This window comes from Girardinichthys multiradiatus, chromosome 2 (assembly GCF_021462225.1).
Source record: "Girardinichthys multiradiatus isolate DD_20200921_A chromosome 2, DD_fGirMul_XY1, whole genome shotgun sequence".
Classification (NCBI taxonomy): Eukaryota; Metazoa; Chordata; class Actinopteri; order Cyprinodontiformes; family Goodeidae; genus Girardinichthys; species Girardinichthys multiradiatus.
This window is the reverse complement of record NC_061795.1, coordinates 49281540-49308650: the sequence shown is the minus strand read 5'-3', so window position 1 is coordinate 49308650 and position 27111 is coordinate 49281540. Positions and strand designations below refer to the sequence as shown.

General features: G+C 40.8%; 2 protein-coding genes across 11 annotated transcripts in view; one reads left to right on the top strand and one right to left on the bottom strand.

The window, feature by feature from the left end:
- nup205 (nucleoporin 205) overlaps positions 1 to 6543 on the top strand; it is a 33009-nt gene extending 26466 nt beyond the window's left edge. Inside the window, exons 33-42 of the mRNA XM_047348580.1 lie at positions 504 to 636; positions 1759 to 1885; positions 2002 to 2075; positions 2474 to 2602; positions 2761 to 2887; positions 3040 to 3212; positions 4135 to 4264; positions 4504 to 4632; positions 5407 to 5483; positions 5601 to 6543. Coding sequence (XP_047204536.1) covers positions 504 to 636; positions 1759 to 1885; positions 2002 to 2075; positions 2474 to 2602; positions 2761 to 2887; positions 3040 to 3212; positions 4135 to 4264; positions 4504 to 4632; positions 5407 to 5483; positions 5601 to 5753 — 1252 coding nt within the window. The 3' untranslated portion in view covers positions 5754 to 6543. The remainder of the gene's footprint in view (positions 1 to 503; positions 637 to 1758; positions 1886 to 2001; positions 2076 to 2473; positions 2603 to 2760; positions 2888 to 3039; positions 3213 to 4134; positions 4265 to 4503; positions 4633 to 5406; positions 5484 to 5600) is intronic.
- A 1170-nt stretch (positions 6544 to 7713) lies between these two features.
- Positions 7714 to 27111, bottom strand: part of fgd4a (FYVE, RhoGEF and PH domain containing 4a) — a 73685-nt gene continuing 54287 nt past the window's right edge. For all 10 annotated transcript variants that reach the window (XM_047392165.1, XM_047392174.1, XM_047392192.1 and 7 more), the window contains 14 exons: positions 23072 to 23468; positions 17085 to 17174; positions 16815 to 16960; positions 15484 to 15640; positions 15217 to 15355; positions 14341 to 14399; positions 14117 to 14263; positions 13597 to 13769; positions 12850 to 12880; positions 12669 to 12749; positions 12457 to 12582; positions 11444 to 11581; positions 11103 to 11243; positions 7714 to 11016 (listed from right to left, as the gene is read on the bottom strand). In XM_047392165.1, the coding sequence (XP_047248121.1) occupies positions 10753 to 11016; positions 11103 to 11243; positions 11444 to 11581; positions 12457 to 12582; positions 12669 to 12749; positions 12850 to 12880; positions 13597 to 13769; positions 14117 to 14263; positions 14341 to 14399; positions 15217 to 15355; positions 15484 to 15640; positions 16815 to 16960; positions 17085 to 17174; positions 23072 to 23468 (2089 nt within the window). In that variant the 3' untranslated portion in view covers positions 7714 to 10752. The remainder of the gene's footprint in view (positions 11017 to 11102; positions 11244 to 11443; positions 11582 to 12456; positions 12583 to 12668; positions 12750 to 12849; positions 12881 to 13596; positions 13770 to 14116; positions 14264 to 14340; positions 14400 to 15216; positions 15356 to 15483; positions 15641 to 16814; positions 16961 to 17084; positions 17175 to 23071; positions 23469 to 27111) is intronic.

Here is a 27111-nt window from a genome sequence, read left to right as displayed (position 1 = left end):
ATTTTCTTCGATTTGATTTCACCAAACCTTTAAGTTAATGGCGATCACGATCATTCAGGATTTTTCTCCAGCCACATTTCTTCTTTGAAGACGATGGATCCCCACAGTCCTTGCAGTTTTTAATAATGCGTTGGACAGTTCTTAACTCAATTTTGGTAGTTTCTACAATCTCCTTAGATGTTTTCTCTGCTTGATGCACGCCAATGATTTGACCCTTCTGAAACAGCTTGACATCTTTTCCACGACCTCAGGATGTTTCTTTCAACATGGTTGTTTAAGAAATGAGAAGCAACTTATTGCACCAGTTGGGGTTAAATAACTTGTTGCCAGCTGAAACATAATCGGCCCTGCAGTAATTATCCAATGGGAGGCTCCTACCTATTTGCTTAGTTAAATCCAGGTGGCGACTTATTTTTTTTGGCCAGGCTGTGTGTGTCTATATGTAAATGATTTATCCCTAGTCTATTGTCTCATTGATCGTGTTTGTTCCCATGTGGACTCAGGATGATGAGGGATCCATCAGGCTTCATCCCAAGTCCAATAGACCGCTACAGGCAGATCCTTTTACCAACTCTAAGGCTTCTTCAAGTGATACTGACGTCTACGTCCCTGAGTCACCAGCAGGGGGCAGCACAGGTAAACAAAACTTTAGGAACAGGTGTCCTACCCTGGAGTTACACCTGAAACTGTTATTAAAAAGATCATTTATGATTCTGGCTTTCGACTGATGAAAACTATCAGAAAATATGAATATTACGTCAGGATTATAAAATGTTTTTTATTTGTTTTGACTAACATATTTATTGGGAAGACTGCTGGCTTGACAGTTGTCCAGCAGTCAGTCATGACACCCTAAGCTATATAAGACCAATGCTAAAGAAGCTGGCTGTTAATAATAATGGAAAGTTGAGAGGAAGGAAAATGTGTGGTAGAAGAAGATGCACAAGCAATGGGAATAACTGGCCTTTAGAGGCTTGTGAAATAAATCCTGTTCAGGAGTTTGGGGGGAGATTCACAAGACGTGGACTGCAGCTGGAGTTAGGGCTTCATGATCCACCGCACACAGTGGTGTCCTGAAAATGAGCTACAACTGTTAAATTCCTCGTTGTAAACCACTCCTGAACCAAAGACGACATCAGAAGCTTCTTACCTCGGCTCAGGTAAGGTACTGAGCAACAGTGGTCCAAAGTTGCTTTAACTGATGCCAAGAGTAAGATGAGACACCAGACCCTAACAATGCAGATGACCTGAAGGTCACCATCAAAGCAAGCTGGCAGCAGAACCACAAGCTGATCTCCTACACGCTATGCTGCAGCAATTAATGCAAAAGGAGCCCCAACCTAGTACTGACAGCTGATACTGTACAGTACATACAGTTAAATAAATCCATATTTTTGTATTAATTTTTCTCTTTACAGGTTCCTGAGAAATGTCTTGTTTTTTAGCTGTAAGCCAGAATGATCAAAATCAAAAGAAATAATCAATGTTTTACATCTGGAATTGAGATACTAAACCAAACTTTTCAGCGATTTTCTCATGGATTGAGATGGACCCGTATGTTTATATGAAAGCCTCAATATTTGGAGTGTATTATGTCAGAATTTGGGATCTTGTACTAATTTAGGCGTTATTCATTTTTGTTGGACTGAATGTCTGTTTTTCTTAGCCTTTTTTTTTTAGCTAATTAGAGCAAGATGGGATGCAACTCCAGTTGTAAACTGTGTGTGTGTGTGTGTGTGTGTGTGTGTGTGTGTGTAGGTTCTCCAGTGGCTGATAGTCCACGCAGACACCGTTCAGTCGCTGCTGCGTTGTCAAGAGCTCAGTATTGGAGCTTTGAAGGAACTCTCTCTTCTTACTGCAGTCATCAGTAAAACTGCTCTTCCAGGTATAAACATTTCACCTCAAGATGAGGAGAAAATATACCTTTGCTCTTTATCCGTTAAATCTTAAAATATTCTCTTTTACTCAGTGGTTCATTCAGTGGTGTTTATATTCTGTTAGGTGTTCTTGAGATGGGTGGAGAGATCAACAGTGCTGCTCTCATGGAGTTCCAGGGTCACATCAACAGGTTTCAGGTGAGACACTGTTATTAAGAACGTTTTGGTGTTCTAGCAGGGTCCCTACAGAGTTTTTAAAATCATTTTCCAGCTTAGAGCGGATTGAACTTGGTTCAGATGTTGGAGAGCACTGAAACGGTCCCATACCACAGTTTCATTTGTGGTGTTTCATTATTTTGGAACGATCTGATAAGACTTTACTAATGTTCAAGCGGGTTCACAACTGATACTTAATATTCATATGTTTGAAAATTGATTTTAAAACTGCAGAAATTAAATTTGAGTCTGGAAAAGTAACATTTCATAATTAAAACGGTGTAGTAACCTGTTAGAAAGTGTCTCTATCTTGCATCGCTGCTAATGTGAGTGTATTTTAGTTCCTGCCTTGCAGTCAGTAAAGGTGTCTCCTCTCTTAGCGCCTGTGTCTGTCCCTGCTGGGCCGTCTGGCAGGAAGCGAGCGGGAGAGGTTGTTAAAGCAGGCGGACATTTCTTCATCTGGAAACTCAGCTGAACAACGAGAGGAAATGGAGGTGGCCATGATGCAGGTGTGACAAACATCATTTACTAAAAGAATCCGACTGTCTGGCCTTAGGGTCACTGGGGGGAGAAAAGGAGAACAACACCTAATGTATATCCATAGCCATGATAAATTGTCAGTTTTGCATCGTCACTGCCCTGACGCATGATGTCCTCTCTCCTGCAGGTATGCGCCAACATCATGGAGTACTGCCAGACTCTGTTGCTGCAGAGCTCTTCACAGGCTCAGTTCAGCATCTGCCTCTTCAGTCCGTCAGGCAGCGAGCCAGCTGGCAGAGATGGAGGCCGCTCAGGTCAGCGACATCTGCTCCACACTTTAAAACAGGAAACAGGACCTGAGTCATGTTTAATAGTTACATTTTTTCTTTTTGTGTGTTGCCTAAAAAAATCTGTCTGTGCCTAAATAAGTTTATTTATTTAAAGACTCTTATTCTTTCTTTAAAAGATCTTTCCTCCTCTCTGCAATCAATTGCTCACTCCCGAGTCCCTAGCCTGGGTCTGGTTCTGTACCTGCTGAAGAACAGTGCTGCAGATTTCTTCCAGTTCCACCAGAACCACAGACAGAGCCTGGGCAAGCTGCAGAGCCTGGACCAGCTGCCTCCAGAGGAGCTCAAGGAGGTAGCGATCAGTCAGGAAAATGAAATCTGGAAAGTTCTGTTGGAGAAACTGCTTTATTTCACGTTGAGCTTGGTGCATAAAAGCCGTATCTACATGTTTTCAAACTAGTTTTACCTCTAACAACATAGCAGGTGTTGTTTTAGTCGCCATTTAATTCAATCGTGCAAAAATATTTGTTTAGGCACAGAAATTGTTATATAATTTACAAGATGTCCCCTCTCAGCATTTAGACCGATCAACTGATATACATTAGTTATTAATACTCTGCCAGTACTTTGGCAGTTACTTCTTATTGAAGGATGTATTTCCAGCATAATTCTCTTATTATCATTAAACTAAAGGTTGTTAATTCAGATTTCCTCTTTTTCACTTAATGCACCATCAGCCATTAACAGACGTCACCTAAACGTCACCAAACAGAAAACTCTTAACTTAGCATCGATTTAAATTCACAACACAAAGGCCTAAAGAACGGAGCAGTGTCTTTAGACCTTCTATGGGTCTAAAGACTCACATGTGTTTTAAAGTTTATGAAGTGCAGTTTATGTCTGTAAGATGGATTATGAAGGAAATCTGTTGTTAAAGAAAAGGGAAATCATTGCTCTGGGTCTCATTTTGCACCTAAAAATGCTTCAAAATCAAACCTGTTAGGATGGCAGGGAAGAATGCCACTGTGCCTTACCCCTGTTCCAATTTAACTAAGACCTCGGGATATCGCCTCAAATATTTGGAGCTCCTGAAAATTAGATTTTCAGTTGGAACAGAGAAACATTTTTCTGCAAATGGATCAAATGTTTTTTCAATGTGTAACTTTCTGTTTTACACCCGAATGTTTAGTAATACTACGGACATGGAGGCATCTTTTCAGGAAATTGTAGGCTCTTTATGTCGCGCCTGACTGTGCTTTTCATCCTCTGTGCAGCTGTGCCAGGGACTGGTGTCGGGTCCAGGAGGGGTGGAGAAAATCTCATCCGTCCAGAGGAGCTTACTAGCCAAGAGGCGACTGGTGCAGTTTATCAACAACAGAGCCAAACTCCTGGCCTTATGCTCCTGTATCCTTTTGGCTGTCGAAGTTGCATTTAGAGATCAACCCTACAGGTACACTGCTGTAGCTTATATTACTGAAGAGGGCGATCCTGGTCCTGATGGAAAGGTGTCAGAATACAAAGTGACTGGTCTGCAGCCCCATGCATAATCTGTGCCCCAGAGTGCTGGTCATAAACTTATGCCTAGTTGGTGTAGAAATGCATCAGACGGTTCAGTGAAATGCCTTAACCTGCGTCTTCCTCAGATGTTATCGAGACCTGCTTATTTGTATTGTGGCGCCATCTAGAGTACTACCTGTTGCATTGTTCTCCCAGTGACCCAAAAGACTCCTATGTGCCTGGAACCAGTTTATCCAGACCTCGCCTTACAGACGGTAAGACAACACCTTACAGATTAGCTGCAGCTGTGATCAGCCATCCTGCAGCAGGTTGTGAAGCAGTCGTGTAGACTGATTGGAGAGCTCAAACACTCGGTCCCATCCCTGTAGAGCAGCCCCTGGTTTAAATGATGACCTTCATCCCCTCTGTAGGAAGATTCTTAGTCTCTAAATGTAGAAGCAGACGTTTGATTGCTGTTACTGTACTGAACAAGCTGAAATGATACTGCCCTCAATGGATTCAAAAGATTTTATTGAGTCCAGATTATTTTGCTTTTATCGTTTTTACTCATTGGTTTTAAAAAGATTTTATTTCTCACATTTTTATCCTATTTTGAAGTCTTGTTCTGCTCTTCTGTGTCCTGCTTTGATTTATGGAGCTTGGAGCACTATTATATTTATTATGTGAATAGTTTTGGGCGTGTTAAGATGTTGGTATGAATGTTTTAAATCTGCCTATGGGTACAAATAAAGTAACCTTGAGCCTTGATGTATTTGATTAAAAACAGGCCGATTCTGGGGGAAAGTTTAGTTTTATGTGCTTTAGTCATTTATTGTATATTAATTCAGTAATAATTATCAATGCTTATGAGAAAGCACAGGTGATGTTGGAGATGCTACAGTTTGTTAGGTTCTGGTTGACTGTTTTAAACGACGCAGAGAGATGACAGATTTATAGGAAGCTGTTTTCATCAAAGCTTTAAAGATTTCATTTTCTTCCTTTGTTCCCATTTTACTCAAAAATATCTGCAACCGCGTTTGTTTTTTCAGAGTCTTTTGGCGGATTTCAGGCTAGCGGCGGCCGTGGAATCGGACTATCCCGGGTCAGCCAGCAGGACCTAGAACTGGTAAGAAATGCGGATCCACAGGCTGCATTTATAGCTGCTGAATATCTTCCATAACTACGTGCTCTACATCTACATTACTCTGATTCTTCTGATCTCTGTGCCGTTTACTGTGTGCAGCTGAAAGGTGACATGGCTTCAGGTTTCGGGGAAGCTCTGCAGCGGAAGCTCCTCGAGGTCGAAGGCTTGTACAGCCAGGTCCGCTCTCGCTACACTTTCATCCAGGCTCTGGTCCGCAGGATCCGCGGCTTGCTCCGACAGCCCAAGAGCTGAGCGCTCCAACACAAAAGACTGATAAAGAAACATTGTGTGTCTGAACGAGTCGAACCCTTTGCCTCGATAACATATAAATAACTTTTTTTGTCAACTTGATAGAATTTTACAGACCAGCCTGTCTTCTGTTGGCTGTCCTGAGGTGATTATTATGATTCGGCACTTTATCCCGGTTCTAATAATGTCAGCAACTGTTTTTTGGGAGAATGCACCTATATTTGTACTTGTTAAGTACTTTGATATTCTTCTGGATTGTCAATTTTGTCCTTTTTTGAAAATAAATATTTTCTAAAAGTGTAGAATGTTAAATATTTAACATTTATTACACTAAACTTTTACAGCTATCAGTGCCTTGCAGTAAATTACGACATTAAAAGAAACAGATTTTTCTTGGTACCGGTCCAGTGTGGGTGGACCCCGCTCAGTTCTAAGGTAAAAAAATCCCACCTTTGTCCACAGTAGAAAACTTTATTATCTAACTTTATTACAATTTTAAACTTTGAATCTGAATAGCAGGAACCTTTGTAAACTTGATATTTGAAATCTTTTATAACTGATTTTATATTCGTTCTAAAAACATTTTGACCTATTAAGCAAATAATGCACTCGATGCTTTTAGACCCATATTTTCTTAAAATAAAATCAACGTTTCTTCCTGGGGAGGAGGCAACTTCCCAGAACTGTTTTGACCCAATATGCATCTCTATAATGGGTCAGAACAATGACTGTTGTATTCCCCATGGTTATTATAGGCCAAAACATTTTCATATTAAAGATCTTTTTTATGGTGTGATTTTGTAGTTTTTGGGGAAACAAAAATGATCAGAAATCAATAAATGTTTAAAATATTTAATTACTTGGAATAACTTTTTAATTATGTTTCTAGTTTATAAAGATCTACCTGTATATGATTGTTAGTTTTGTGGGTTTTTTTAATATTTGGAGGCTCAGTTTGCCTTTGCTTGGTGGAAGAACGACCTTAACGTGCGAGCAGATAAATCGTGCCATATTTGCTTTAAAACTGTCTTAGCACTTCAGCTATTTTTAAACAGACCCATTTTTGGCCAGCATGGAGTTGCTGCCAGCTCCATAATTTGCTCTGGGTCCTGCAGGTTCCTGTGTTTGAGATACAGGTAAGACTTTGTGGTTATGGATGTTTGGTTACTTTGTGAACGGGTAACTAACTGCGAAAATTGTGAAACTTCTTATTTTACACAACTATTTCAATTCACTTAGTTAAAAACATTTTTTTCTTGGATAGAGCTGGAGAATCTTCATTCATTTAGGCTTAGATTAGCAGTAGTTTCCGAGCAGCATCTTGTCCCTCCTCGTTCACATTGGCTTTGTGGCTCTGCGGCTTGACGGAGAGCCTCTCTTCCGTCAGAGATACTGATCGATATTTGACAGATGACTGCGCACAAACGACTTTCAATGGGGGATAAAGTTCACGCCTGACTGGGATGCATTAACGCATCCAGTGTGAATTGATGCACGGCACATTTTACAACGGATGACGGAGGAGAACAGGAGAATCGACTCTGATTGGAGCAACAGGAGAGCTGTTTCACAGAGGCAGAGCAGCTCCAGCTGTGCTCCACCTCACCAACACTGCTGAGCTGTACCAACCTGTTTATACTCTACGCTGTACGCTCAGGACTCGCTGCAATTATCGATGATTGAGAAACCTAATGTGAAAAAGCTCATGGTGACAGTGGATGTCATGAAAGCAGCTCCTAGTTTGAATGAGAGGGAAAACTGAGCTTTAACCTTTAATCAGATCGATTTGAGTCCTAATCGATATCCTCCCTGGTGTCCTTATGGCTTGTTAGGTGCAGACTTGAGCTGAAAACTGTTAAAACAGAAACAAAAACAGAAGGAGGCAGTGTAGAAATAGACAGCAGGCTTAGAGGGAAGTGTAGAAAGAGATGAGGGGTAGCCCATGTTCTTACACAAAGAAAAGGAAGCTGCTGCACAAGTTTAATATGAAAGAAAATGGTTCAATTTTGATCACCAAATACAATAAATCATATACACTGAATAAAAATGAACCATAAATATTGGTAAACGGCCGCCCAGAATTCAGAATATCTTATCTGCACCCGGTTGACCTCTAGTCCACTTCCTGTCTGACAAGTCAGATTTCTTCATCTTTTTTATTGGCTTCCTCTCTCAGATCTTTTGCATTTTAAACACTTGTGATAAACAGCTACGTCTGACTTACCACAACTTTATAGACATGTCTGGGTTGTTGTGAAAATCTTTCTAACAGAAGAACTAAAACATGGAACTGTGTTAAAGCAGCATTGCAAAAACTTAAGAAGCCAGAAATGTTGCATTTTTGACATGCTTTAAATATTACGGAAGAGAAATTAATTTCAGCACCAACAAACCAGATCAGCACAGATCATTGGATGTCATTTATTTCCCTTGCAGGTACACTTTTCCTTCAGGGTGTAAAGTGCGTAGATTCTCAAACGTGTGGGAAGGGAATGAGGGCAGAAATCTGGATTTACATTCAGATTTATCAGGAGGTTTGTGCTTGTGCTCGCTTTATTTGAATACTGAGGAGGGAAGCAGTTCAGAGAGATGAGCACCAGCTTGGTGCACAGAAGCATAGTCAGGAGAAAACGGGCCCATTTCCCCTCAGTCTGTCCAGCACGGTTGGCTGCTGAGTGGCACGTCACCGGTTAGTGAGAGAAAGGTCCACTTCTTAGCTGACTGAACGAACAACTTTGTGCTGCATTCAACAGTCCATGCCCGTCATAAATTACTTTAAATACAAATTACAGCATTAAAAACACATTTACACTTGAATCAGCTGGCTGATTGTTCTGCTTTTCCATCACCAAACCGAAACCGCCGTTTTAGGATAATGCTCCTCGCTCATCTCTCTCCCTTTAACCGTCCTTCAGATGAGGACATCAACCTGTGTTAAAACACTATAATGCTATTTTGATGCAAACAGCAACATAAATTTCATGTTTCATACATAACAGAAGCATCTGATTTTAACTTGACCTGTGCTAATTTTCCTAAAGAGTTTTCTGCATTAAAGAACAGCCAGTAAAAACCTGCTGGAACGTTACTCTCCACTGACGTCAGGTCAAATCTAGTCGAACTTCTGGAGTCCACTCAATCTGCTCATTGTGTTTTACCTCCTGTGAGTCTGAGAGACAAACAGCAACTAAAACATACTAGTGTCAACCTGATCAGACGTTTTAGTTTGTCACACCTGAGGTAAGAGTCAATAAAACTAGCTAATAATATAAAACTGAGCGTTTAAAAAAAAAAAAAAGCTTTTCCCTGCACAAAGAATATTGTTTCAGCTGAATTTCTAAATAAACCATATGTAATTATGGGTTTAACGATATATTAAGCTCACGAGATGACGTTCGAGGTGAGAAGAGACAAGATTTAAACAATATTTCTAAAAAAAATAAAAATCAAGAATCAAACCATTTGTTTCGCTAAAACAAGATGAACTGTTTTAATTTAGTTTTTATTTTAAACACTTGAGATAAACAGCAACTTCTGACCTAATGTCAACAGAGTTTGTGCCACCTAAGGATGACACAAACTCTGTTGGACCCTTTCCTAATTGTAATGATTTGAAGGCTTGAAGTTGTTTTAAATAAAAAGAAAAGACCGAGGTGATGGTGTTTGGACCTGGACTGTCTTGGTCAGTTTCTGAAGCAGACGGCAACGAATCTTGTTGTTAAAATGGACGGTCGGCTTATATTCAAGGCAGTCATCAGGTCCAGCTAAGAGAAAGCCATACTCATGGAAATGCTATTGGAGACAGTAGTCCATGCCTTTGTGACCACACCTGGATTACTGTAACACTCTTTATTTTGGTGTCGGTGGTTCTTTAATCCCACGTCAGCAGATGGGACAAAATTCTGCGCATCTTTTAAATTACACAGACAGGTTTGAGTTCACCTAACTGGCTGCCCATCCATTCAGGATCCATTGGGTTTTAAGTCTTTAAATGGCCTCGGCCCGCTCTACATCTCTGAGCTTATACAGCCCTTTGTGCCACCTCGTTCTCCTAGGTCAGCTGACCTTCTGCTCTGGTCAGTACTGAGAACCAGGCGTAAGCTCAGAGGAGACCGGGCCTTCTCTGTAGCTGGTCCTAAACTCTGGAAGTCTGGATCTGCCCTGGCACATCTTTCTCTCAGGCGTCTAATACTTAGTGGTGCTGCTTTTATGTTGTTCTATGTCCATGTTGAATTTTATTGGTCCTCCTGGTGTTTTCTATATTTTGCTTTTATCTGTACAGCACTTTGGCCTCCGTGTTTGCTTTATAAATAAAGTTGGATTTGTACTCAGCATCAAATAATTCAGTCCAGGTTTCAGTACTGTGGTTTTCTGTTTGTCTCTCTATTCAGCAGGTTGCCAGTTTTCATCCAGTCTGCTTAGATCGACTCCACGTTTTTGCTTTCAGAGGAGAAAGATGAGAGCATCATTATCCAAGTTCATGGTCCTTGTTCTAGTTTTGGAACCGTCTGCTGAAGCCCTCCAATGACGGGAATACTGTAAATATTTTGTCAGACATAAAGATGTTTCTCCTTTTCATACAAGAAGAACTTGAGAATTTTTGTACATGGATGAAAGACTGTTACTTTTTGAATAAAAAAAAGTGTTCTGTACAAGAAACAGATTTACAGCACCAGCGGACTTTGATTCCCATCCTCAACAGGACGCTGTGGAGGTCCGTGGGGCGGCGCCATCCTTGAAGGCAGAGTTTGAGTTTTCTTTAATAGTGCTCGTTTGAGGGAAGAAGATGCATCTCAAAGTCCCTCTGCTCTAGTGTTGATTGTACCAGAAATGTTAGTAATCCAGAACAGTTCCAACAGTAGAAGAAAGGAAGGGCAGCTTATCCAGCACTAGTCGTTCCACCCTGTTTTTAAGAGTGAACAGACTGAACAGAGAGGGGTGCATCTTTGCTTTCACCCCTCCAACAGTCCCACAGCAGTTTGATTTGTGAGCAACACTCCATCTAGGTGTCATCAGGATTGACTTCCTGTGTGTTGCTGCTCTCCAACGCGCCACTGCCGTTGGTCTCCAGTCGTGCTGGCATCTCTCCCATCACCGCCACTCGAATGACTTTCAGCCAGCGCTGCTTAAGCTCCTCGGTTTCCGCAGCAAAGTTGTGGACAGACTTGGACTGGGAAAGGCGGAAGCTGGCTGGAGCATCTGTGTGCCGGGGACTATCTTCCACTACGTAACCCAGTAGTGGGATGGTGCACAAGGCCTTCACGTCCTGTGAGAAGAGGCAGAAAGGATTACTATCAGTGGGAAAAGAGCCAATTGAAGGATATTTTTCACTTCTTTGTTTTGTTTTTTCACCTGTGGAGCTCCGTAGAGGTAGAGCACCAGACACTCCTTCTCAGGGATGACACACCAGACCTTCTGCCAAAGTTTGCCTTTCTCTGAGTGCTGCAGGAAACCACACATGATGCTGCTGTCTGTGATCTGAGCTGCCTCGATCTGCATAGAGAGGGAGGAGACGATGCAGCTGAATGCTGAAACATTTTTCATGTCATTTTCACACTGTGTTTTAGGACTGCATCCTAATTATAGGAGTACATATATAATAAACAATACAGTGCCTTGCAGCAGTGAATTATGATGATTATAAGATACCCTTCCAAAACGCTGTGCCTTTGCAGTATTGGTTCAAACATTACCTCAAGGATGCCCTTCTTTTTGCCCTCGGTGACCCCTTCTCCCGTCAGGATGCAGAAACAGTCTCTGCAGACTTTATTCACCTTGTTGTTGTCATATTCAAGCTGAACCTTATTGTCTGAGCATTTCCAGCACACCACCTGAAAGAATCAGCCATCCTTTAATCATCACAGTTTAGACTTGACTAATGATGCATTTTATCTTTGACCAACAGAGCTGATGCCTTAGTGTGAGAACAACATTTCTTTTTCACAGTTCATATAAAAACCTGCCAGTGGTGGTAAAAATGAAATGTCTAAAATAAGTCAATTAAATGCTTTTTTGGTAAGCCAGGAGGTCAAACAGCTTTAAAAAGTAACAGAGAGGAAAAAATCTAGCAAACGAATCCAGAAGCAACTATGCAGACCAGCTGAAGGCTGCTACCAAAGTAACCTGGGCTTCTTGAACACCTCAGCAGAACCACAGGCTGATCTCCTCCATGCCATGCTGCATTTATGCAGTAATTATTGCAAAAGGAGCCCAGACCAACTACTGAGAGCAGATACTGTACAGAACCTTGACATTTCTGGGTTAAAATCCTTTATTTTGTTTCATTGATCTGATGTTATATTCAAATTTTCTGATAAATTGAATTTGGGTTTTTTATTAGCCATAACCTAGAATCATTAAAATGAGCAGAAATAAACCCTCTCACTGAGTAATAATTCTATACAATTAGTTTTACCCATTAATAAAATTACAAACTTATATAGATCTTATCTTGATATCTTGAGCAGTTGGAGGAAAAACAACAAGGCATCTGTCAAAATAGTACACCATCATACTAACTGGAAGTGAAACAGTAACGTTCATCATCAGTCGATCTCCGACACAAAGACAAGCTCCAGACAATCAGTAAATCAAAGTGTTTAATCCATTTAGTCCCACATCTCCACTTTAAAGGTTAAACCGCGGTGTCTTCTGTTCCACCCAGAGTGGATGCATTAAGCACGACGGCAGCAGGAGGATAACTTACGAAGCCGCAGGCTCTGCAGTGATGTCTCCGCCGCGTGATGGCATTGAAAGGCTCCTTACACTTCATGCACATTGTCACTTCATTGTCACGAATCCAGCGAGGAGCCCGCTTCCCCAGCTCAGCTTTCTGCATTAAAGAAAAGAAACAGTCAGCATAACAAGCCCAAAATATGTTGGCAATTCCTCTGAGAATAGTTTTGATGCAGCACTAACCGAAACTTCCTCCACGTCCTTCAGAGCGTTCTTGAACGACTCGTTTTTCTGCTGGAAGATCTCTATGGTCTGCCGGAAAGCCTGTGACAGAAGAACAACAACAAACCAAATGTGAGTCTTTAGAGTTTAATTTTAAACTTGTAAAAAGGAAAAGAAACTGACAGAACTGGACTGTCTATACCTTGATCCAGTCTGCCTTGTCTTGCTCTGAGCTGAGGAGAAAAACGGACAGAATTTATTTAACTAAAGCTGGCTTTTCTTCAGGTATTTACAGGGTCCCTACAGCTGAAAATCCTTTTATCGAGTGACCGGTTCTCTCTATCTACATGAAGCATTAAATGGGACTGCTCTGTCCTTCAAAATCCTACTACTGCAAACCTCTGGTCAGTTGGCTTAAAACGGATACTACTCTTCTAATGTTTATAAGAAACACAAATTCAGCTACATGGAAGTCCTCTGTGGGATAAAAAGGGATTTCATGTCAGTCTAATGTCATGATGAAGATCTTGGTCAGAGAGAAAGGTGTGCACGTGTGTCTGTGTATGCAAAACATCTGATTCCTAAACCTCTAAAATACCATATTGTTAAACTCTGAGCAGATGAATACAAAGAATATTCGGTGCAATAAGCACCTAAAAACGAATTTAAAAGCTTTTTATTCTAGATTTTTGCCCAATTTTATGTAGAAAATCATAGTAACACAAAATTAGTTTTAGCAGCAGCACCAGGAATAAATGTTGCTTTCTGTTTAAAATAAAATCAACCAGATCATTTTGCACATTTTCATGTTTTGTATTATTATTAAATACCATGATGTGACTTTGTTAAAAGGCAATCATGTCACTCTGATCTCCTCCCACAGTAATGTGCGTGTATTTATTAAATGTTTGACCTCCAACGTTCTGTGAGATGTCTGCAGGAAGCTCACCTGGCCTGAAGCTCCAGCGTTCTCTCTTTGCCCGACACCTGGAAGGTATGAGGGTAGTCCTCATTGCTCGTTTCCAGGACCTTCATGCCATCAATCCCAATTCTGGTCCTGACTGTATACTTGGTTCCTCCCAGGCTGAATTTAGGTACGCAGTATAACAGCATGTTGTTGAACTGGTATGAAAAAGCACAGACCTCAGCTGCTAAGCTACCATAAAAGATGGGTGAATCAGTGCTGTGGTTGAGGTTTCTGGCTTTGTTTCCCCTCAGATTGTGAAGCTCTTGTTTCTGCAGGTGAGTTGAATTAAGCAGCTGAGACATATTGTCCAAGCAGCTAATAGGAAGCATAAATGCATCATATCAAAAACAAGAGATTTCTTAAAGTGCCCCACACATTTCTTCACACAGAGGTGTTGCTAACATGAAATGATTCATTTATTTCTCTTTGGTATCCTTAATTAAAACGCAGGTTATGTGTTTGTCTGTGTGTGTGTGTGTGTGTGTGTGTGTGTGTTCCTCACCAGGAAAAGGTATCTCTCCATGGCTGAGGTGTTCCTGGCTGCCAGCTTCAGGATGTGGCCTTCCTTGATGAACTCATTTGAGGGGTTAACAATGTCCTCCTCTTCACCCAACATCTCATATATCTCCATCAGCTTCTTCAGGTTTTCCTGAACAGTTGAAGGAAACCCGTCTTTGTAAAGTGATCCAGAGTAGAGAGATTCAGGAAATCTGGAGGATTACTTACAGATTTTCTAATGGCACTGTTGGAGTGAGTGGCTGCTGTAGCAATGATTTCTAATGATTCTGGAAAACAGGAAAGATGTTTCATTTCTTTAATGCATACAGTACTGTACACTTCTAAGCACCAGGTCTTCTTTTGGTCATTTAAAATGATCCTGGCCGGTAGTTCTCCAGGCTTCCTCAAGGCTGTTTCTGTCCTTTGGACAGTTTTATTTATTTTATTTAATTATTTTCTGCAGTTCATGTTTTTAGCATCAGGAAAGGACTAACAAAGTGGTATGGGTGATAAAAAATTATCTGCAATAAGATCAAGTTTTAGATAAAGTTTATAGACCAATACATTTTTCTTCAGCCTTAAACGAACGTGCAAAATCTTGGAACTTCACAAAGCAAAATGAATAAATATACCCATCTGAACACTTACATACATATCCCCAAGCATACACATATTCATGTGTACACATCTACATATAGTCACAGGGTAAATACAGCTTATTCATGCAAAAAAATCCTTATTTTTCATCACTCAAGTTTCCATGGGTTTATGTTACAAGTATATGGATGGAGGTGCTGCTAACAAAGTATCTAAAGAGGTAAACTAAAATCTTTGCTATATGTAAATAAAATAATGATTCTTTATTTGAGTTTAGCAGCCTGCATTAATTGGCTTTAATAGAAATGTTCCTCTCAAAGGAAATAAAGAAGCAGCCAACATCAAAAGAAAAACTTTGGAAAGTCTGGAGAAGTTCTGATCAAGACCATTTAAGACTTTTACAACAAACTTTGGAATGTTGGAAGCCAAGCATAAAGAAAGAAGGCACCACTCAAGTATTTTTATACCACACTGTATGTTAAGTGATAAAAACACATCTGCACGTACTTTCTGCATCTGTCCGGTCAGGGTCGTCCTGAGGCAGCTTCTTCAGGTAGTCTTTCAGCAGCATCTCGTATCGAGGAACTCTCTGCACTGGCTCCAACATGTGATGCTGGAGCGTCAGACTGCCGCAGATCTCCTGACTCTGTCCACATGCAAACAGGAAGCTTGTTTGTGAGTTTAATATCTCAGAACAGTGCTTCTGTTCACCTAATCCTATTTGATGGTAACAGGACAAGATGAACAGACCAGATTTTCCACCAATATGTGTACCTGTATCTCCTGAATTACAGCCTTAAATTGAGGCGAACGGTCGGTCCACTGTTTCAGCAGCTCCATGGCCTTGTCGAAGTTCTTCACATACTCGGCATACATTTTGAGAAAGGGTGTAAGTTTCTGCAGAATGTCACCGATCCGTTGAATGGATTCCCTGCAGAGTAGGAGCAATAAGGATCACTTCCTGGTGGACTACAGGGCAAACTAGATTATCTAGAATAAAACTGAGTTAAATGTCTTTCACTATAGAGACCATATTCTAACAACCAAAATCAACCCCAGCTTTAACTGCTGCATTTCCTGTTGCATATAAAAAATGATGACAAATATTAGCTTCATTCATCACCATAAGCTTGTGTTTGTGAGAAAACCATAAGAATGCAGCGCTGGAAAAAAAGTATTTCCCCCTCACAGATTTCTGATGTTTTTGTTTTTTTCACAAAGATAACCTGACTAAATGTAAAATGATGGTTCCAAATTACTGAATTTCAATCCATCTAGAAGCACAGAATCAAGAAACAATTTAAACAGAACCTGTCTGACAACCAGAAGTAGGCTACAATATTTTAAAATAGGATTGGAGGAATTTCAGGCCATTCTTGATTGAACAAGTGTTTTCATTCAGCATCGGAGGGTTTTCCAGCATGAGTTGCCCTGTTTAGGACCATGGCGCCACATCTCAAGTGGATTCAGGTCTAGACTTTGACTAGGCCACACCAAAATCTTAATTTAGATTTTGTGGACTTGCTGATGTGCTTTAGTGCTTCAAGTCATGAGCTGATGACCTCATATTCTCCTTCAGGAGAGCAGATTTCATGTCTTCTATGTCCTGAGGCTGCAAAGCAGCCCCAGATTATGATACTACCACCACCATGTTTGACCCAAAGTACTGTTTTTTTTCTGAGTTGCTTTGCTAATTTTACACCAAATGTCACGGGACACACATGTTCAAAACGTTCTGCTTCATATTTTTTCCCTAAATCCTTGGGGATCATCAAGACGTTTTTTGGTAAATGTGAGATGAGCCTTTGTGTCATTTTAGGTCTGCAATGGTTTTGGCAGAACTTTAGATGTTCTGGATTTTTCTGTGACCTCTTGGATGAGCCGTCTCTGAGCTCTGGAGTAGTTTAGGTAGGTTGGCCTCTCCTGAGAAGGTTCTCCGCTGTTTCATGTTTTCTCCATGTCTGAATAATGGTTCTCACAGGGGCTCTTTATCATTAACTCTGGTTATCTTTTTCTCTGATTCAAATTTGTTTGATGGTCTGAAACGGTTTTCCAGAAAACTACAAATAGCAGAAAGCTATGGTGGTAGCACCACTGAAACCTACCATTCCCCCATGCGTTTCTCCAGAGCAGGAAGCAGAAACTGGCTGTGAAAGGCATGGATGGAGGTTATGTTAGAGAAGATGTTCTTCACCACATCCACAGGGAAAGTGCCTTTATTTGCCTCCTCCATCATCTTAGCACAGAATACCTGGATAGACGTGTAAGCAGTTAGAGTTTAACAACGTTTTCTCCTACTGTGATGCATAAAGCATGGCTGATGTACTGCAAGACTGAAAACAGAAGTGAGATGGAGATTTCAACAAGTTCCTCACCTGGTCCAGCAGGTTGAGTCGGGCCACGTAGGCCTTCTCTGTGTGCAGGAGCTCGCTGGCGATCTTAAACAGCTTTTGCTCATTTGTCTCCTGAGAAGCAAAAAAGAATGAATGACAACCCTGAGAAGGTCTCCATCTAATAATAAGAAACGGGTGAGTGGTCGTTTAAACCCTGACGACAGCCCTGCATAAACCAGGAAGTGGACTCTTGCAGCTGATCTCTTCTTTTCAATTTGAAAATATTCCTGTGTGACTACAGAACTACAAGGATAGCTGGTCTAAACTAACTGCACTGACTGGGACTCCTCAGCAGTTCGGCTGTGTTGTCCATCTCTAACACTGAGCTTGATGAGGTCTGGGCTCTCAGAACAGGAATTGAAAACATGGAATAGGGGAAATGACACCAGATAAAACCAAGTCATCAGTTAACCACCAGTGAGAAGTCATCTGCTGTCACAAACAATAAGAGAGGCTTGTAAAATGATCACAAGAGTTCAGCATCAATGGTGGAAGATTTTATGTGGTGCCGAGCCACAAAAAGGCATAATCTTCCTCTTAAATGCTGGTCAGAGTGACCTGAGAACAACCAGCCACACACTTCCTTTTACATGAACAATGGTAATGATTCCATGGTGAGCTGAAACACCTTTTACCAAAAATATCATCTGTTGTTTTTTCTTAAGAAAACAGTATCTGGAAAGACACTGTAGCCGTGCTGAAATAGCAATGTTTACATGCTAAACACATGTACAACATTCAGAAAGGCAGTTTTTTAGCCATCTAATGTTAGCCTCCCTCTGTTTAATCATACTAAACTAAGACTTTAGTTTCCAATATGACTGCCACACACAAAAAAGATAGTGAAGTACAGGGGTTGGACAATGAAACTTAAAACACGTCATTTTAGTGTGGGAGGTTTCATGGCTAAATTGGACCAGTCTGGTAACCAGTCTTCATTGATTGCACATTGCACCAGTAAGAGCAGAGTGTGAAGGTTCAATTAGCAGGGTAAGAGCACAGTTTTACTCAAAATATTGAAATGCACACAACATTATAGGTGACATACCAGAGTTCAAAAGAGGACAAATTGTTGGTGCACGTCTTGCTGGCGCATCTGTGACCAAGACAGCAAGTCTTTGTGATGTATCAAGAGCCACGGTATCCAGGGTAATGTCAGCATACCACCAAGAAGGACGAACCACATCCAACAGGATTAACTGAGGACGCAAGAGGAAGCTGTCTGAAAGGGATGTTCAGGTGCTAACCCGGATTGTATCCAAAAAACATAAAACCACGGCTGCCCAAATCACGGCAGAATTAAATGTGCTCCTCAACTCTCCTGTTTCCACCAGAACTGTCCGTCAGGAGCTCCACAGGGTCAATATACACAGCCGGGCTGCTATAGCCAAACCTTTGGTCACTCATGCCAATGCCAAACGTTGGTTTCAATGGTGCAAGGAGCGCAAATCTTGGGCTGTGGACAATGTGAAACATGTATTGTTCTCTGATGAGTCCACCTTTACTGTTTTCCCCACATCCAGGAGAGTTATGGTGTGGAGAAGCCCCAAAGAAGCGTACCACCCAGACTGTTGCATGCCCAGAGTGAAGCATGGGGGTGGATCAGTGATGGTTTGGGCTGCCATATCATGGCATTCCCTTGGCCCAATACTTGTGCTAGATGGGCGCGTCACTGCCAAGGACTACCGAACCATTCTTGAGGACCATGTGCATCCAATGGTTCAAACATTGTATCCTGAAGGCGGTGCCGTGTATCAGGATGACAATGCACCAATACACACAGCAAGACTGGTGAAAGATTGGTTTGATGAACATGAAAGTGAAGTTGAACATCTCCCATGGCCTGCACAGTCACCAAATCTAAATATTATTGAGCCACTTTGGGGTGTTTTGGAGGAGCGAGTCAGGAAACGTTTTCCTCCACCAGTATCACGTAGTGACCTGGCCACTATCCTGCAAGAAGAATGTCTTAAAATCGCTCTGACCACTGTGCAGGACTTGTTTATGTCATTCCCAAGATGAATTGACGCTGTATTGGCCGCAAAAAGAGGCCCTACACCATACTAATAAATTATTGTGGTCTAAAACCAGGTGTTTCAGTTTCATTGTCCAAACCCTGTAGGTGGCCTATTTAAAGCACTTCTGATGGTTTATATCCGTGCAAGATGCATTGAAACATCTATTTCTGAACATGTCCCTTTTTTAGTTTTAACACATAAAATGAAGAGAAATACCTTCTTAGTGACTTGTATTTCTATTAGTAGTTAGCTCCACAACAATTAGCAAACACTGTTTTCTAACCTTTGACTAGCATTCTTCAAACACTGATGTGATTCCCAGCTCTGAGCTCCAAGGCCAAACGCAGCCTAACCACTGCTAAAGCTGCAGACTATGTAACCAGTCCTACCGACACTAAAGTTCAGTGTATGTATGTGACGCTATTCACTCGTCCACAACTCATGGCTATGTTCTCGCCCTTCTGCTTTCTCACTTTTTACATATTTCTCGCTTTTGGACATGGGAATTTATACATCTACTATGAACTACAAGCCTGGAAACAGAGGAAAATGAAATAAAAAAAAATGCAGGACACATCTGCGTTAAATCAGCAGTATTGTACAAAAAAATCAAAGAGGCAGTCTCAGTTTTAGTGTCAAAATGTGCTGTAGACTAGGCCTCAAAATTAACTCCTTTCCATTTAATGTCATGAACCTTCAGACAGAAGGTCTAACCCAGTGAATATTGACTGACCTCTTGGATTGGTAAACCAGGACTAAACTACTTAAGCCTGTTGTTTACTGAGGCTGTTCAAGTGGCTTATCTAGTGTCAGTTCCACACATAAGTATACCATGGTGCAGCAAAGCGGCCTATTCTGTTGTAAAATCTAGTGAGGTCAATGGGTTAAGGAAGGTCTCTGAATGGAGTTCACTTTAAATTCATTGGAAAAGTATTCACCTTAACCATAAGTCAATCAGCCAGAGATCAGAATCAGACAATTTTTCATGGTTCAGATTTGCAGTTCAAATCATGAAAAGTCTGATTTTTTCCCCCATTCATAAAGTGCATTAAAACTGAGGATGACTGTGAACATAGTTTGGTTGTTGGTACCAGACAGGCGGGTCTGAGTATTTTAGAACCTTCTGATCTGGTGGGTTTTCCACCAACAACCATCTCTAAGGTTTACAGAGAATGACCTGAAAATGCCTTGTTGGAGTCAGATGTCAGATGAGAATGGGCCAACTGGTTCCAGATGACAGGCAACAGTAGCTCAAATAACCATTGGTTCCAACCAAGGTCTGCAGAACACCCTCTGAACACACAACGCGTGGGACCTTGAGGCAGCTGAGGTATAGCAGCAGAAGACTCCAGCAGGTGCAACTCCTGTCAGCTGGGAACATGATATCAAGCTTAAATTCACCCAGACCCACCAGAACCAGACGACAGATTGGGAAAACATTGCCTGGTCCGATGAGTCTCAGTCTGCAACATTTAGATGGTCGTCTCAGGATTCGGTGTAAACAAAGTAAGCAAGGCTCCATCTTGTTTTGCATTAGCGGTATAGTCTAGTGGTGGTGGCGTGATGTGAAGTATATTTTCTTGTCACACTTTTGGACCCCTTAGTACCAACTGAGCATCATTTAAAACAAACTCGTTTGATAGACCCAATCTGTGGGTCTATCAAACGACCCACACCTCAACAAAACCTAGAAATCGTTAACAGACAGGAAAAGCCTGATTGGTAAATCTCTGATGATTCATTTAAAACTGATCAGTCATTGTTTATAGAGTTTAAATTTGATCACTATGAATATTTAACAGAAGACAGATTAGTTATAATGGTGTTTTATAAGAATCATAAAGATCTCAGAAGGTAATAAACTGCACCAACAGTTGAAATTCACAGACCTTCAATTACTGTCTTACAATGTGAATTTCAACAGAGTTCAGTAGCTGCAACAACTTTTACATCAAAATATGTTTTTTAAAGTAAACAAGGAGGGTTCTAACTGTCAAATGAACTACAGGGATTAGACTGTGAAGCTGATAGAAAGCAGAATCATCCTAAAAATAAACTGATTTGGGTAGAAACCATGTGCCAGGATCAACAGTAGGATATTTTTATAGAACAAATGGGATCCACCAGCCATAATATTTAACACATTACACAATCTTTTTAATTTTGCAGTCAACCAGTCAGTCGGTTGAGAGTCACAATGTTGTACTAGAAGCTTGAATATCTGGGCCAAAATTATATACACTGTACTTACAAAAGTATTCACTCAACCATCCAAATCATTGACCTCAGGTGTTTCAATCACTTCCATGGCCACGGGTTTACAAATCTAGCACCTCAGCATGCAGACTGCCTCTTTTTTAATTTAAACCCTTTAATTAACCAGGAAAAGACTTGTTGAGGTCAAAGATCTGTTTTGCAAGAATGCCCAGGCCAGGAAATGCAACAGCACAAAAACAGTTTCAGTTGTAAAACATTTTGAATGTAACAAAAATGGTTGAATATCATACAAATACAGGTTACCATTACATCAACGTGGCCTGCCTACTTTGATGGTGCATCCAGTCTCGATTTCATAAAGTTCATCACGCAATTAGGATTTCATCTTGAGATATCCTTTTTGTAGAGCAAAACTGCCCTGGCACATGTTGGCAACCATCTGCTCTATATGGTACGCCTGAATGTCAAGACAGGACACGTGAAAAAAACAAAAAAAAACATGCAACAATCGAGACACTCCGACCCTAAAAACATGAAAGAAATGCATCTTGACTAAAAACAGCATATTAGATCACACGACGTAGTCAAAGCTCCTGACACCGCTCTCAGGTCCTCAGGGAATTCCACTGTGGTACCGTAAGAGGAACCCACCAATGCAATAACTACAGGAGGTCCTTGCTTCTAAATATTTCACAGTCAGCTGTTGTGGTTTTGGAAGAAAGTGGAAGCGATTGGGAACAACAGCAACTCTATGATGTGGGAGGTCACATAAAATCACAAGAGCTGAGAGTCAATAACTGTTGACCTTGAAACTTCTTGTGGCCTTCAGATTAGCAGAAGAGCAGAGAGTAAAGAGTCTAATGGAATGAATTTCCATTGCTGAGCAGCTGCATCCATACGTTACATTACCAAATTCAACACAAAAGGGTCAGAGAGGCAGTGGTGTAAGGTACGAAACCACTGGACCCTAGAGCACTGCTCTAATGGAGGAGTCTGGGCACTTTCCTGCCTGCATTGTGTTAAAGTTTGGTGGAGGGAGGATAGTGATGTGGGGCTGTTCTGTTGGGCTCTTCCCCTTAATTCCATTGAAAGGAACTCTGACTGCTTCATCAAACCAAGACATTTTGGACCATTTCATGCTCCTGCTTCTGTGAGAACAGTTTAGGGATGTCCGCCTCCTGTTTCAACATGAATGAGCACCAGTGCACAAAGCAAGGTCCATAAAGACATGGATGTGGAAGAGCCTAACTGGCCAGCACAAGGTCCTGAACAACTCGATAGAACCTCTTTGGGATGAATTAGAGCAGAGGCTGCAAGGCAGGCCTTCTCACCCACTCCTGGAAGAATGGTCAGAAATGACCATGAATACACTCCTAGACCTTATCTTCTAGGCATCCTGTTGTTACAGCTGCAAAGGGAGCGTCAACATCATGTTAAACTCTTAACTCTATGGATGTATAGATGGAATTAGCTCAAGCCCATGTGTTTTTGCAAAGACAGATGGAGGAATACATTTGGCTCTATAATGTAAATGGTTATTTTATTAATGCTTTCTGTTTCTAAGCCCACTTTACTGTTGCTTTCAAATAAAAGGTAAACATTCAGCACATCAGAATGTTTTGTACAAAGCATCAGAAAAAGAGAAGTGACATATTTCTGCAAATAATCAAGGTATGAATAAAATACAGGAAAACCATTTAAATGTTTATTTATAAGCAGCTATAATGAACTCACCTTATGCTCCGAGCTCCCTTCTTCACTCTTTTGCACAGTTTCTGTTGTTTTCTTATTGTCCTCGTTTTCAGCATGGCTCTCGGTACCAGTTCTGTCTGTGTGGTGGTGAGGTGAATCCACCTGATCTTCACTTTCCAAATCTCCATTTACAAGCTCAGCAGTCTCTATCCTCATTCTGTCATGTGTCTTCTCCTCTGTCTCCTTGTCCTGCTCCATCTGCACTACCAGCCCGTTCGCTGCTGGTTTTTTGGCATCCTGCGATGCAGGCGCTGCGGAGGAGAACTTCTCCTGAATCTTGCTGATCTCTGTCCTCTGGTAGGCGCAATGAACCGGGCTGAGGTTAGAAGCTTTGCTGGTCTGTTTGAGCGGTGAACCGTCTCTTTTGTTCTCTGTGTTGCTGGAGGAAGAGAGCAAAAGGCAAAGGAGGAAGTGTGTTAGATCGACAAGAGCACAGAAGGAGTTATACAAGAACTTTAATTTAAAAATATAAACAAAAGAAAATTGCAGACGCCTGTTTAGTAGCTGCTCAGAATGAAATTTTTTCACAGCTAGTGTGGGGCACGGCGTTAAGCAGGCTGAGTTTGCCCGTGGGCGTCAGAGTCAAAAATATTACCAGAGGAGGTGCACAAACTTCTTGCTGTAACAGAGGAAGTGTGAGCAAACACGACATAGAGGTACAGTAATGGAGAGGTACTCCCAGGAGGTACACATTGTCCTACTTCTACACAGGAAACCTACATTGCTCTTTCTCTGCTCAGAAATAAAATTTATGTTTTTTAAAAAGGAGCAGCACGATGTTTAATATCTGATCCAGCTGCTCTACATCCTGCAACTGCTTCCCCTCCTGAATGAATCAGCTCACCTCCTGCATTACAAACATCTGCCAGAGGAATAAATCTGTTCAGCTGATCTCAGCTCTATTTAGAAAAAAACTAAGTGGTTTAAAATATCAAAATCCAGTGAATCCTATATCTTGTACATAACCTTTACTTCTGTGTTGCAGTGAGCGTGCTCATAAAAACAGGAAGTGTGTATAAATAGAGGAACAGCAGCAGGCTGGTGAAGCAGTCTGCAAATGAATCAGTTGTGTGTTTTAGGCCACCTGAGATCTGCTAAAGTCAGGCAGTATGAACATAGACAGAGACTAAAAGAAACTTATGAATATTATGTATTAAAACAAGCCCAAATATGAGCGGTTCAGCTCTGTACGAACATCACTGTGGGTTTCTAAATAAAGTGACTGCACTGAAACAAACGGAACCAGACCAGAAAAGGGCAGTTTCACTTCGATGCGTTGCTATCTAGGTGTGTTTGAAGCAGCCCTGCACCATGTGAATCAGATTAGTAAATTAGTGGGCTAATTCTGCTCTCCGAATCTAAGAAGCAGTGGGTGTTTCCCCGTTTTTCTGATGTAGCTCTGCCTTTAATCCCCACAAACAGCAGAGTCAGTGTTAAAATGGTGCAGCAGACTGTGGTAATTAACTCCAGGAGCAGAGTAAGTCTGGGCCTGTATGAGACTCTGATGTTCTGATAGACATCCTTCAGTTAAATACTCAAGTTTCACTGTGAATTTATAACTTGATTTAATTTGCTTATTTCAAAACAAAAAAACAAGAATGACTAAGTGCTGCTTTTGGAGAGTTACATAGTTTTTTTATTCAAACACAAAATGCATGGCCTACCTCAGTGGTACTTACCTGGAGCTTTGGTATCTGTACTTTACAGGTAAATTCAAAGCTAATTAATGATAAATTATTTTTGTACTCAGACAAGAATTTCCAATTTCAACAGGAGCTCCCACCTTAGTTGGAAACTTGAAGCCCAGTATGGCTGCAACACGTACAAAACACAGTAAAATAGAAATAAATAAACTGATCTTCTACTGTTGTATAAAAAGACACTTCACCAAGCTAGAACAGCTTATTTCTCATCATTAATAGAAGAGAACAAGAATAATCCTAGGTTTCTCTTTAGAACAGTTGCTAAACTCACACAGAGTCATAGCTCTGTTGAGCCATCCATTCCCTTAGCTCTCAGCAGTCATGACTTTATGGGATTCTTCTTAAATAAAATTGATTATATTAAAAAGAAAATCTTTGACATACTCCTGAAGGTGATTACTTCATCCTCAGCAAGTGAGACAACATTGGAAGTAACTGCAGAACCTGATTTGTGTTTGGACTGTTTTGATCCTGTGGAGCTTCCTGAGTTATCAGAAATATTAGCTTCATCTAAACCTTCAACTTGTATGTTAGACCCAATCCCAACCAAATTATTTAAGGAAGTGTTCCCTCTGATTACCAGCCCCATTTTAGATATGATTAATCTATCTTTAGTAAATGGATCAGAACCACAGGCTTTTAAGTTAGCTGTAATTAAACCTTTACTTAAGAAACCTTCGCTTGATCGAGATGACTTGATAAATTACAGACCTATATCCAATCTTCCATTCTTATCTAAAATTCTTGAGAAAATAGTTGCTAATCAAATGTGTGAGCATTTACACAGCAATGACCTGTTTGAAGAGTTTCAGTCAGGTTTCAGAGCTCATCATAGCACTGAAACAGCTCTGCTGAAAGTCACTAATGATATTCTTATGGCCTCAGATAATGGACTTGTGTCTGTTCTGGTTCTGTTAGATCTCAGTGCTGCATTTGATCCAGTCGACCATAATATTCTATTAGAAAGGCTGGAATATGCTGTAGGGATCAGGGGAACAGCACTAGGCTGGTTTAAATATTATCTGTCTGACAGATTCCAGTTTGTTCATGTAAATGATAAATCATCTTTAAACTCCAGGGTTAATTGTGGAGTACCACAGGGTTCAGTACTTGGGCCAATTCTCTTTACTATATATATGCTTCCAATAGGTCAAATTATCAGGCAGCATAGGATAACTTTTCACTGTTACGCTGATGATACTCAGCTTTACTTATCCATAAATCCTGATGAACCCAACCAGTTAGATAGACTACAAGCATGTCTTGAAGATATAAAAACTTGGATGACTTTAAATTTTCTGCTTCTAAATTCAGACAAGACAGAAGTTGTCGTCTTTGGACCGGAGTCTTTAAAAAAGAAACTGCTTAGTCAATCACTTAACCTGGATGGCATTAATTTGACCTCCGGTAATGAAGTAAAAAACCTTGGTGTTATTTTTGACCAGGACATGTCATTTAAATCCCATATTAAACAGGTTTCTAGGATTTCCTTGTTTCACCTCTGGAACATTGCCAAAATTAGAAATATCCTGTCCAGGAGTGACGCTGAAAAACTAGTCCATGCATTTGTCTTTCTCTCCTAGATAAAGCCACTAAAGGAGCTACTGCCTTTAACATTTTTCTTTTCTTTCCCATGGAAAGGACTCCTGGATCAGTGCTTCTGTGATATTTTTGTGTCTCTGCTCTGTTCTCTCAAACCCCCAGTCTGTCGTGGCAGATGGCCGGTCACATTGAGCCTGGTTCTGGTTCTGCTGGAAGTTTCTTCCTGTTAAAAAGGAGTTTTTCCTCTCCACTGTCGCTACATGCATGCTCAGTATGAGGGATTGCTGCAAAGTCAACGCCAGCAACTGTCCACTGTCTCTACATGCTCATCCAGGAGGAGTGAATGCTCTCTTAGAGACAAAGCTGCAGCTAGAATTTAAACATAAACCTATTAAACACTTGAAGTCCATGGACGAGTAGGCCAGTCCTTGTCTTTATTTAGTCTAGAAAAGCACAGTAAAAACAGTAAATGCTGACCTGTTTTAGCCTGAGCAAAGATGGTGAAAATCTTTCTCATTTAGCCCATTTGATACACAACATCTTCAAACACATTCAGACATCAGCAGAAACATTTGTGTGACATTTCCACAGTTGGATTGAAGACAACATTCATTTTTAACAAATCTGTGCTTTGAAGGTAAATCTTTATCAAAACATAATTCCCATAAAAGTACCCAGATTTAATGCACTAAGTCATTTGACTCTACAGTTGAAGTCTTAAATTCAACTCCCAACAAAAAACTGAAGTCAACTATGTGAGTGTTAGAAGACAGTATG